Source organism: Mirounga angustirostris, unplaced genomic scaffold, assembly GCF_029215605.1.
Source record: "Mirounga angustirostris isolate CCGP_5_RB_7025 unplaced genomic scaffold, mMirAng1.0.hap1 SCAF_4, whole genome shotgun sequence".
In the NCBI taxonomy this organism is placed as follows: Eukaryota; Metazoa; Chordata; class Mammalia; order Carnivora; family Phocidae; genus Mirounga; species Mirounga angustirostris.
Genome location: NW_026991712.1, coordinates 66,577,163 through 66,590,161, shown reverse-complemented (window position 1 = coordinate 66,590,161; position 12,999 = coordinate 66,577,163). Strand labels below are relative to the sequence as shown.

The following is a 12,999-nucleotide window of genomic DNA, read 5'->3' as shown; positions in this document are numbered from 1 at the left end:
CTTTGATTGGGGCCAGTAAGGTCCATTTCTGACTTCTGTTTCCAGAACTGCAGGATTTAAAAATCTATGTTACTGCCCCCTCCCTATCATATTTTCTGTGAACACCTTCCTCTATTCATAACAAGCCCTTTAACTGTAAGTATCCCCTTTAACACATATATAAGTTAGTGCCACTCTGTATTTCATTTATTTAGAAGAATTTAACCATTTTATATTTATTTTATATTGTTCTGGTAGGACTAACTTTTGTCATTTTTGCAGGGAACGGGAGGTAGGGAAAGAATAATAGAGACATGTTTGTTTTCAAGTTGGCCTTGCTAACCAGACTCTGCTTTTATATGTTGTCTTTATAATAATTTAGAAAGTATCTATATTTAAGTCAATTATGGGGCGCCTCGGTGGCTCAGTCGTTGAGTGTCTGCCTTTGGCTCAGGTCATGATCCCAGAGTCCTGGGATCGAGCCCCGAATCAGGCTCTTTGCTCAGTGGGAAGCCTGCTTCTTCTTCTCCCACTCCCCCTGCTTGTGTTCCCTCTCTCGCTGTGTCTCTCTCTGTCAAAGAAATAAATAAAATCTTTAAAAATATATATATTTATTTAAGTCAATTATTAGTAAAAAATGGTGATTTTTAAAAACATATGTATATGATTAATGACTTGCTGGAAATGAACTGAGTTCCTAGCACCACCCAAATCTTACCTTGAATTTATCAGTTTTATTTTAAATGTGGCCTTGGCTGAGGGATAGACACTGTGGAAGATGGAACCTACATAGAATCAAGTAACACTGAATTAAAGTATCCTAAATTCTCATGTTGGGTTCTAAAGCAAGAGCACAGCCATTGGAAAAGGCAACCTGAGGGGAGGGCATGGCACATCCCAGGAAAATCACTGAAAATTTGCATGGGGGAAAAAAAGCAATACTCCCTTCTAGAGTATTCATCCATGCACATTCTAGAAATGTCCCCAGGTATCTGAATGCGGTACAATGGTGCCATTTTCCCCAAACCTTTGAGAAACAACCTGTATCACACAAACATATACATATAAACATATCTGTGTGTATATATACCTATGCAAACATCTAATCGCAAACAGAAAATACAGTGATTTCGAGTGAATGCTTCTATTTAAAATATGTTTCTACTTCCACATTTCAAATCTGATAAAGTGACACACTTCTAGCGTTGTGTTGTTATTGGTTTTGCTCTAATGAAAATAATACAGTAAATGCACAAAATGCACACCATAAACTCACTTAGTAGTCACCAAACTCCCATGATGTATTATTACTGCGTTTTTCCACATGAGGTACAGTGATGTAAACTGAGGCACAGAGAAGTACCCAGAATTATTGTTCGTACCATACACTGCCATTCTCCTGAAACATTTCACTTTTAACTGAAGGAAATGTAAGAAGATTCCCCTCGAAATGTTCTACGAATTCTACGCCATGAAGCATCAACTCATTGGAACTCGGCACCAAAATGTGTGTGTTTGGAAGCCATACGTGATGCATAATGAATAATGCAAACCTAGGGCTTATTACATACAACCTACACGGGAGCAGCAAATCGAGTTCGGTCCCAACGCTTTAATATGTATGCGTACGTACGGGGAAGACGCAGAAGAAGCCTTTGTCATTACACACAATCCCCCAACACTCCGCTGCCCCGCAGCAAGTTCTGACTACGCGCACTTGAAATCCCTGGGGTTGGGGGCGGGGTACTCCCTCGGCCTGCCGGGTCGGGCACAGTCCGCGGGGCCCAGGGCGCATGCGTGGCCCGGGCAGCCGGGCCGCGCGGTAAGGCCGCCGGGGCGCTTACCTGGTGCGCCCGGCGCGCAGGCACAGGACCGCGAGCAGCAGGGCCGCGGCGAGGGCCAGGCCCGGGAAGCTGAGTAGCTGCGGCAGCAACGGCTCCAGCGAGAAGAGGCCCATGCCCGCGGACACGTCTTCCGCCGTCTGGTTCCCGCGCGGCCGCAGCGGACAGCCAGGGGTCTCTCCCGGGGCGGCGACACTACTGCTTCCCGCGGCGTCTCGGCGACTCTTTCCCGGTCCGGGCGCCAGAGGCGGGCCTGCTCGCGGCGCTGCCAGGAATGCCACCGCGGGCCCCCGAGGCTGAGTCTCAAAGTTCTTGCACTCCCCTCCCCCGGCCCAGCCCCCACCCACGCGCACCGCCCCGCTCCGCGACCGCCTCCGGCCAGGCGGCTTCTGCAAAAACGGCGCCTGGGTGCCTAGGGGCCGGAAGGAGGGCCGGAGAAGAGGGGGAAGGGGTTAGGATTTCCTGACGACGAACCTCTGAAGGCCTGGAGGAGGGAATTTCTGTTCAGTTTTGGAAGTGAGCCGCTTGGGTTTCTCATCCCCTAGCCCGCGCCCCTCAGGAGGAGGGACCCTGCCTGCTCCTAGAACAGCGTTGGGACTGTGCCCGCTGCTCAGTGGCACCGCTGATCTCTTAGGTACGACCCAGAGAACAGAGAACCCTGCGAGCGGCAGGTACCTGTAATGCACGCTGCCTCCAGCCTGGTCCCGGCCACCTCTTTCGCCCTGCACATCCTGTTTGCGCGCACGCTTTTTTTGAGAGCCTACTGTGTGCGAAGTCTTGTCCGAGAGGTTAGGAATGGAGACCAGGGCCGGGAGGCATACAGTCCAGGAATAGAGAAGAAAGACCAGTCTATTGCAGAACAACGCTAAGGGCCGAAATAGAAGTGGTAGAAGCCCCACAGGTTGTTCTTACAAAGGGTAAGGGAGAAACGTTTAAAATATCTTTGCTGGAGTAAGGCCCGTTCACCAGGGACTTAACACATGTTTGTTACTCTCCACACCAAACTTGAGATGTAATTTTTAGCAGTATTTTAGAGAACATATAATGATACTCTGGCTAAGTAATTTACCCTCGTTGCTCAGTTGATAAGTAACTAACAACCATTCTTGCCACTGTGTTTTCTACTTTATGTAAGATTTTGTTTGCACTGTTCTCTGGACTGTTACAACAGCTTGTGGACTGATCTCAGACCTTTGACCTTTCCGGCCCATCCTCCCCATTGGCACCTCTCTACAACACAGACCTATTCTGCTTTTACCCTATTCAAAACTCTTAATGATAATGCCTTTGTGACTAAGTCATAAATCTTCCACCTGCAATGAGAAGCCCTCCACAATTTGTCTCCATTGTATAACTCCCACAGCTAGTACAGTTCCATATACACTAACTCTTGAGCCACGGAGTCCCTCACAGTCTGCCCTTTCACACCTTTGCTTATGATATTTGCTCTGCCTGAAAAGTTTTCCTCTCTCCCCTAAATACTAAAATTCTACCTACCCCTCAAGGTCTAATTCAAATCCCACTTCCTCCTAGAAATTATCCATAACTCTTCTTTTGTAATTAAGATCTCCATCCTCCATACTTTTAACACTGTCTCAGCTTTTCACCCCATCACATTTTTCTACCGTATCTGAGTTATTTCTAAGTCTGTCTTTCTTGCTCTAGAACATGGGAACCATCTCTCAGCCAGCCTTGTCTGCACCCACTCTCTAGCCCCCTCCCCTGAGTCCCCATCCCCTGAATCCCCACCCCCTGAATCCCTGCCCCTGGGGTTGAGATGACATAATTGTAAGTACTTTGCATGCGCCTGGCTCTTAATGCTCCATAACTGAATTAAGCTACTGCATTGCTGTCCAAGCTATAAATGGCTGGGCTAGCATTAGAACACCAATGCTTATGAGTATCTTCATCTTTGACTTTTATTCCAAGGTCTTTCTACTGCCTCTCCTTCCTCCTGTTGTAAATTCAAATTTCCATGAAATCCAAAAGGATACAGTGAACCAACAGCTACTCTGTCTCCTCCAAGGTAAAACAAATTGGTTTCCATCACTGCCTGGCCGGTAGAGCCAACTTACTGGACGATATCCATGCTGTGCATTTCTGTAACCACTGCAGAAAGCCCCTCTCACTAATTTTCACAAGCATCCTCAACTTTTTCTTTTATTTTCGATTTGATCTCCTGGATGACTCTTCTGTTTGAAAATATAGGTAAAAATATTAAGCATTAGTTAATCTGTTGAACATTTACTATGTACCAGGCATCATGCTAAACATTTTACGTCGTAACAATAATAGCAAGCACCTGCAGTTAATCACACTGTCTTAGGAAAGTGGAAGAAGGAAGACCACACTGTCACCTACTAGATTTGGTTAGCAACTGTGTCATATTCCTACAGTCTCTGTATAGTATTTTACTTCGAACACTTTATGGTGTGCACTTAACAAATTTTGAATGTATGTTTCTCTTATATTTTCCATTTATTTTAAAAGGGACCTCCATTCTGTAAACTGACCCGGTTGAAATAAAATTGGAAGACTTTTTTTATTATTTTGGTCTCGTAACCCAATATCAGCATCATTATATTCCATCTAGTTCAGTATATTTTACTTCTGAAACATGCCTTTATTCCCATCACTTTTCTGACAGAGATGACTAGTCGCTCTTCTATATCTACTTCCCCCTTGCTTCTCAGTAACAGTCCTTGATTTTTAAAAATGAACATGTATGTGACTGTCCACTACAAAGACTTCTTTCTCAGCCTTCCTTGTAGTTAGATGTGACCAAATTCTCACCAGTAAGTTAAGTTTAAGGTATTAGTTCAGAAAAGTGCCCTTAACAGGAATGAACAGACCCTTTTGCTTCCCTCCTTCCCTTTTCCACTGCTTTGAATGTGGATGCTATGCCTGGAACCCACACAGCCATCTTAGCACATATAAGTATATCCCAAATACTGCATTTAGTGTTTGTTGTTTATATGAAATTCAAATTTAACTGGGGATTCTACATTTTTATTAATAAATCTGGCAATTCCAGCTTAATTCCAACACAGGGGTTCATAAGGTATACAGGAGAAGCAACTGTAAAATTCTGGATACTCAGCAGTCCCCTTCAGAAACAAGCCACAGATTGTTCCTTCAACATCAGTTACCAATGTTAGTGTCTTGTGTACCTTGGCTGTACTAATTAGACCAGGGTTAACAGATCTAAAAGAGTCATGGCATGGCCCTTAGACTTTGAGGTGTGCAGATGTGGAAGTATGTTCAATATAGGTAATATCTGGCCTAGTCATCTTTCTCCAGAAAATATTGATTATGAAACACATGGAGAGAGAGAGAAATACAAGCAAAAACAGAAGTGAAATCAGAGAGAGTAAAGGGAGAGGGTGATACATTTGAGTCTCTAAAGTAAGAGTCATGACAATTCAGATGATGGGTCATACTTCAAAGCTTCCTCCACCTGCCCAGGTGACTCTCATCTGGCAGGTGGTCAGAGCTGCCAGTCTCTTTCTCTGTTCTCTTTCTAATCTAATCTCAAATTCTGGTCCAATTTACTTTGTGGCCTTTTCATTTTAAAGAGCCTGTTTGGAAGTCAACAGAACTTCAATTCTGATATATCCCTCTACTTTTCAACATGTATGTCCTAATTCTCCTGCTCTTTGATAATACTAGTACATTGGATTGAGACCTCCAAATCCACCGACTTAGTAACATTTTGTTAAGTGCAAATGTTGTCCATGGCACTATACTTGGCCTGCTGGAGCTATAAAAATGAATTAGATGACCCTTACTTCAAAGAGCTGGGACTAAGAGAACAAAAAGGATTGACATCAGAAAGGAGAACAAAAAGAGGCCAGTCCACGTGAGATTGTGGAGTGACAATGGAGAGATTACAAGCACAAGCACTCATATGGCTTTAATTTTGTGAATTCCTAGGAGGCAAATAAGTGCTGGAGAAAGAGTAGATTACATTCTGGCTTTAGTTGTTGGGAAATATTTGAAAGTCCCCCCGTGAAAATGTCCAAGTGGACTCCACACATTTTTTCCCCCAATATTGGGAAGTTCCTAAAATCAGACTTGATTACTCAAGCTTGAAAGGTCCTATCAACTTTTGACATAAAATATAGATTGGGTTTAATTGTATGGGGACTAACATAACATAATAAAATAAAATTTAAAAAAATTAAATAAGTCGTACCTATAACTAAATAATGACTGTGGTTATCTTTTCCCCCTTCTTCACAAGCTCTGTCTTGACTTTGATTTCCTATCCCCTTCTGTAGATTTAAGACCCCCTCTGGGCAAAATTGTGAAACAGAGGAAGGAAAGAAAAGGAAAGAAGGAAGGAATTGAGAGGATTGAGAGGACCTGCCAAGTGCCAGGTACTGCTTCATGTTTCACATGCATTGTCTCATCTAATCTTCAATACTATTTCGGGGGCGCCTGGGTGGCTCAGTTGGTTGGGTGACTGCCTTTGGCTTGGGTCATGGCCCTGGGGTCCTAGGATCGAGTCCCGCATCGGGGTCCCCCTGCTGTGTGGGGAGTCTGCATCTCCCTCTGCCTCTGACTGCCACTCCCCCTGCTTGTGCTCTCTTTCTCTGTGTGTGCGTGTGTGTGTCAAATAAGTCAATAAAATCTTAAAAAAAAAAAATCTCAGATGTAGGTATTCTTTCCTTTTCCATAACAGAAAGACAAGACTCAGAGAGTTTCAGAGCACCCATGATTGCTCCTCCATTCCACTGTGAAGTTGCCCCTCCTGTCACTATATCATTTTGCCTTTTTTAGAGCTTTCTTTCGCTAACCCTTTACCATATCTGTTTAGTCATTCTTACCTCCATTTTTATGGATCCTGTTTTACCTTGAGCTGCCCATAACCAACATGGCGACAGATGGGCCTCTGCTTTGTACCTTGGCCTACTGCAGCCCTTGGCTAACTCTGAGGCTGATCTCAGTTTTCCCATCTGTAAAATGATACGAGACTACCTTCCCCTATAGGTTTATGAGGATTAAGTTGTGAGGAGTAAATATATGACAGTAGAAATGCCTGGACCTTCTCCCTTTTTCACATTTGAACACCTTCTGCTCCACTGACATAGGGTTTAAGTAGAAGCGAGTTAATTAGACAAATTCAGCCCAGCTGAGGGGTTAGCTTGTTGATATGCTACTTCTGCCTAATTAAAATATAAAATGTGCCACTTTCTTGTTTCCTTAAGGTGACTATCCTGATTGTGGCTGAGATGGCAATAATGGTATATACTGAGACTTGAGGCTGCTGTAAGCCTGAAAGTTGTTGTTCAGTTGTCACGTTGTAAATAGTGAGGCATCTTGGATAGCAGCCCTGAACCTGACTACAAATATCTTAAATTATAATTACTCCCTCTTATTCTGGCTTTCTTTGCAATTTAAACAATGGTACTTATTTTCTCGTTAGTTTTCCCTTCTCCCAAAAAGCCAGCTTATAGTATTAACCTAGCACTTAGCTTACACATATAGACATGGCAGGCAAAATGCTTATTAAATAAAATGCTGTTGAGTGAACAGAGTGACCCAACAACAGAGAGTGTTGTTACATTTAAATCTCTTTTTTATAAAGTACAATTTTAGGTAAGACGGGAATGTAATCATTTTGAAACAGCTTTAAAAGTGGTGGAACAGATGGCTCTGATTATCTCCAAGAGGCAAGGAATAGATTAAATAGTTTTGTCATTTCTCGTTTAATAGTCTTGGCATTATAACTTATACACACTTGAGTTTTGAATACTCTGGCTTACAAATTCACAATGCCATGTTAAAGCTTAGTTCATTCTCATGATCTGACCCTACTTCTGATGCCAGTATTTGAGATTTATTCTCTCTCTGTCTCTGACTCACTTACTGGCTTTTCCAACATTTCATTTCCCACTTAGCCCCGGAAACCAGATTTCTGAGGACAGAATGTACAGGGATCTCTCTGAGCATTCCTTTACATAAGAACCATTCCCTCTACCTTCACTCCCCAGCTACGGCAGGGCTCTGTTCACTAAAGGAATGTTTTATAGATTAAAAAACAACAACAACACAACAACAAAAAAACAGACTGGTTCTTGGAGAAGCAACACAGTGTCCCGGTCCAAAATAAAATCTACCCACAGCACCTCTTTCCTACCAGGTTCTGCTGTTTCTACCTGTTACAGGAGAGGTCCTGGGAAACAGACTCAGGGAGGGATCAGTGCAGGAGTTTAGTATTAGGGCAAGCTCTCAGAATCAGCACCAGGGGTGGGAGAGTGAGGCAAACACATAGACAGAGGGAGAGTTTGGGCTGGGATGCAGTTTCAACAAGACTCAGCCCCTGAGGATATCTAGAACTCCGATGGCCCTTCAGAATTTGCCCCCAAATAGGGTGAAGGTTTAGATCTTTAGAGCACAGTAGCAACGAGTCATTTATTGCTTTGTGGACTGCCCTCAGGATGGTGAGGAGGATGACCTTAGACAAGGGAGCTCTCTGTATCTGAAGACAGTTTCTGAAAGCAGCTGGTGAACTCCCAGAAGCTGGGAGCACAGGTCTTCCCATTCTGACAAAGAAACTGAGCAACACAACACAGTGTCCACTAAATACACAGTGTCTACTGTGGTGCCACAGAAATATTTCAGGGGCAGGGGCACCTGACTGGCTCAGTTGGTAGAGCGTGCTACTCCCGATCTCAGGGTTGTGAGTTTGAGCCCCACTTTAGGTGAAGAGATTACTTAAAAATAAAATCTTTAAAAAAAAAAAAAAGAAGTATTTCAGGGGCAGATAGTACATCGATGGTGATGATTCTTGGATTCATTCATTTTGTAGTTGTTTTCATTTTTACTAGCAGAACTATCGTAACACTAGCCTCTCAGCTTCTGAGATGATACAACAATCATGTTTATTAAATGATTCTAATCTTAAAGAAAAACTGTACACTGTTTATGAGTCAAAGTTTTAGTACAATATTGCAAGAAGGAAAGCCTCTAGGAGGTCAGTTCAACCATTTACTCTGATTAGGAACATTATAGAAAGAGATCGTTAGTTAACCATTGTTAGATTAGCTACAAAAGGGAAAGAACAGCTTAAAATGACTCAGCTCTTGGCTTATGGGTGACAGTCAACAAGGGCGAGTTTCCCCAAGTCCAAATCCCATGAAATTTTATCCGAAAACCACTTAAGCATTTTTCAGGAGCACCAAGTTCTTCCTTTTCATTAGGCAAAAAGTTTCTGCTGCAAGTAAGATTCAGACAGTTTTTCTTTTACACTAACAAGTTATGATTCAGACAATTTTTCTTTTACACTAACAGGTTATATTTCATTTACTCAGTCTATCACAGTGACCCTTCCTTCACAGAGTCCCATCCCTCTTTTTTTTATTTAATTTTAATTTATTTATTTTATTTTTATTTTTTTTAATTTTATTATGTTATGTTAGTCACCATACAATACATCATTAGTTTTTGATGTGGTGATCCACAATCCGTTGTTTTCGTATAACACCCAGTGCTCCATGGAGTACGTGCCCTCCTTAATACCCATCCCTCTTATCAGGCTGGTTGCAACTTGGACTCATGATTGGCCCTTCCATACTCACCCATTCTTTAAAACCTAGGAAAAAAAATCCATTCATACTTTATCCCCCATTCCTCTCTGATTCCTCATTTTTTGAACTCTGTCTCCAGATTTCTTCCCATCCTTCTCTTAATTGTTCAAGGCTCAACTGAAAAATGGTCAAATTTATTCCTACAAGGTGTTCTGAACCTTTTTTCTTATTTCTTACTCCAGTTTTCTGATCACGAGCATTTCCGTGGTTGATCGATTCCTTTCTCCTTTCTTCTCTGAAGTCTGACATCTTTCCACCAAGATTGCCTATTTTTGTATTTTTAAAAGCAATTAATAATTGCAACTATACATTCACTGAAAGTTTTGAATATTCTGATTTATGAGAAAACCTTGCACTACTATAAGAAGAAATTAATTGATTTGTAATAATTCTGAAAAGCAGTCTAATTGTTTGCTTCCCAGGGTTGAAATACAACTAAAACAGGTATACACACACACCAGCATTAGCCAAAAGCTTCCTAAAATCTATGGTTGCATGTGTGGCATCTGTTTTGACCGTATGGCAACTAGTAACCAGAAGGCAGAACTCTGTACCTTCACTTGTTTCTGCAAGAAACCAAACCCAGCAGGCAGTGAAGTCTTTGCTGCAAATTTGTAAGAAGTCACATTGTACAGCATACAAAATTCTACACACACAAAAATCCTCAACATTTTATGTCCCCAGCCCTCTCAGACCACATTGCAATAGGAAACATCTTTCTCTTCTCCCAGACAGAGTCCACCCTCTCTGGTTCTACTTTCCCTCCAGAATTTTCCTCTTCAAATATCAAATACCTCCGGCCTTTGAATTGCTTTCAGTTCAACTCACATCTTTTATTTGAGCAAGCTACTGGAGTCTCCCTTGTCTAGAAGCTATCAAAAAACTTTCTTCTGAACAATGAGCCTGTAATATTTTCAAAATATAGTCATCATCTTCAACAACACCAATTTTATTTTTTTTATTTTTTTATTTTTTTAGAAATTTATTTTTATTTTTTTATTTTTTTAAAGATTTTATTTATTTATTTGACAGAGAGACACAGCGAGAGAGAGAACACAAGCAGGGGGAGTGGGAGAGGGAGAAGCAGGCTCCCCGCAGAGCAGGGAGCCCGATGCGGGACTCGATCCCAGGACCATGGGATCATGACCTGAGCTGAAGGCAGTCGCTTAACCAACTGAGCCACCCAGGCGCCCCTCAACAACACCAATTTTAAATAAATTAAGTGACATTAATCATTTTCTCTTTCAGGAATGTAAGTAGATGTTAGGGAAATTAGAAAAGAATGGTATCCTCTCTCTCCCATCCTTAAAGATGCTCTGATGACAGTGACTGGTCAGTCAGGGTGTATGTGAACTGACAAATATCAACATGCATCCCTTCTGCATTTATAAATGCATCAGAGAATCCCATTTATAGTCATACTATGTCTTTTCTCCACTTGTCCCTCAGGCTAGATTCTTGGTCTAGAAAAGTGCAAGGACTAATTCAGGCTTTTCAGAGTTTCCTCCTCCCACCTGTGGGTGTTCTATGACCCCAAAATCCTTTCTCTTTCCCCATGTCTATTTGCCTTTGCTTCTACTTTATCCCATCAATCTAAAAACCTATTCCTTATCTAAATTTTCGCTGACAGTCTCAGCAAAAAACTTAGCCCTCTGGCATTTACACAACCCTCACGCCAAGACAAACATAGTGTAATGCTTTAAGGAAATTTCTATTGCTCACACAGAAGTTGAGGTATATATTAGAATTCTACCTTTCTACTTCTCTCTGTATTTCTGTATCAGGAATCAGAATATAATTATTTGTAATTAGAAGTCTGAAAATGAACCAGCATAGGGCTTTTGAGTCAATAAGGCATTTTCAAACATTATCTCATGTGACTACTTGACCTTCTAGTGAGCTGAATATTATCTTCACTTTACATACCTGATAAATTCCCTGACAATAAGTCCTGTGTCTGTCTGTATTTCACCAGTGTACACATAATGCTTGGAGGATTATGTGACACTTTGTAGATTCTCAATAAATATTTGTTAAATGAATGAAAATCAGAAAACTATTGTTAAGAAATAAAATGAAATTAATATTTATCGAGTACCCACTATGTGCTGATCATCAAGCTAAATAACTTCATATACATTTTATCTGTGCAATATTCCCATAAGCTTGACCAAGTTCAAGAGCCAGATTGTGGAAGCAGATGGATACTCAGTTATTAATCTGAATATCAGTAGTACTTTTTCTACTGTATAGGTTTGCCTCGCTATACATAATGCATTTCTAGATCTCTTCTGTATCAGTCTACCTTAAAATTTAGTTCCTTTTCTAAAAAATATTTCTAAATCTTGGGTCAATATTTGTACAACATTGAAGCTTTAATTTGAGGAAAACACCATGAATATAGAACTGAGAGAGAGAGCAAGGGGTAGGCTTAGTTGGTTATTTCTGAGAAATACAAAGAACAGTGCAAGCCACAGGGATAGATATTGGGACTGATCTTACTGAATTTTGTTTTGTTTTTCTAAAAAAATAATGTGCAGTAGAAGATTTTCAGACACTGCAAGAGTCACATGCCAAGATAACAGAAATAAATAACAGTTGTCTCTCTTAAAGCTCAGTAAGATATCTGTTTTAGAAAGAAAACATCTTGATTGTATCTAGCAGAGGCCTCATCTTGACAGCTTCATTATGTTCACTGCAAGGATTTATCAGTCTTGAGGACAAAAGAAAAAAAAAAAAGATGTGGTCCTGCCACCAGTCCACTTGGAAGAGATTTTGGGTCACATGAAATACACAAACTGTTCAGAGGATAGAGTGTATAGGAGAGAGAAGGAATAATTTTTGGATTAGTAGCCATTCCTTCTTCCTATGTCTTTACCTCTCTCTCCTCTCACTTCCTTTGGAACTTGAGACAGAGCCTTAGAAAATGAAAGGCTATTAAAGGAAAAAACAAAAACAAAAAACAATTTTGCTAAAATTTCTGCAAATACTAGTAGCACAATAACACAAAATGGTATCATTTTGTCACTCACATATCACATGTAATGACATGTAATGTAAAGGGGGTGTGGGTATTTTTTCTAATTCATGAAGCAACAGCCTAGGAGTCCTAGACCCAGGTGACCAAAATCTGAAGGATAGAATTCTTCAGAGATAGAATTCTGAGATAGAATTCTGAGATGTAACTAGTGATTTCCAATAACCCAATTCCATGATGCCGTATTCACTGTTCATTTTTTAGTCAACATCTTACTTGCCTTCTCAGCAGTTCCTTCAGTCTAATGAAATACTTTCTTCTCTGCACCTGTAGGACAATAAATACACTCCTGAGGGTCCTCTTACCTCTGGCTGCTTCTTAACCTCCTTCATCAGTTATTCCTTTGCTTGTTCTCCATGTCAAAGGGCTTGATCCCACACGCTACTCTGTCCTGCTACAAACTCTGAACAGAGAGAAAGGAATCTAAGCATACTGCTAAAGAAAGTCATGAAACCACGAAGAAAGAGTTCAAGAGAAGAAGAAAGGAACTATAAAACAGCTAGAAAACAATGAACAATATAGCAATATGTAGACCCCTATCAATAACCAC

The 12,999-nt window shown here is 41.1% G+C and overlaps 1 protein-coding gene and 1 long non-coding RNA gene across 2 annotated transcripts in view; one reads left to right on the top strand and one right to left on the bottom strand.

Moving 5' to 3' along the window:
• The window catches only part of LOC123859028 (cytochrome P450 7B1), a 184,721-nt gene extending 182,508 nt beyond the window's left edge, over window positions 1-2,213 (bottom strand). The window contains exon 1 of the mRNA XM_045896482.3: window positions 1,824-2,213. Within this exon, the coding sequence (XP_045752438.1) occupies window positions 1,824-1,936 (113 nt within the window). The 5' untranslated portion in view covers window positions 1,937-2,213. The remainder of the gene's footprint in view (window positions 1-1,823) is intronic.
• An 85-nt stretch (window positions 2,214-2,298) lies between these two features.
• The window catches only part of LOC123859029 (uncharacterized), a 270,181-nt gene continuing 259,480 nt past the window's right edge, over window positions 2,299-12,999 (top strand). The window contains exons 1-3 of the long non-coding RNA XR_010410684.1: window positions 2,299-2,454; window positions 3,750-3,846; window positions 6,101-6,199. This is a non-coding gene — a long non-coding RNA (uncharacterized LOC123859029). The remainder of the gene's footprint in view (window positions 2,455-3,749; window positions 3,847-6,100; window positions 6,200-12,999) is intronic.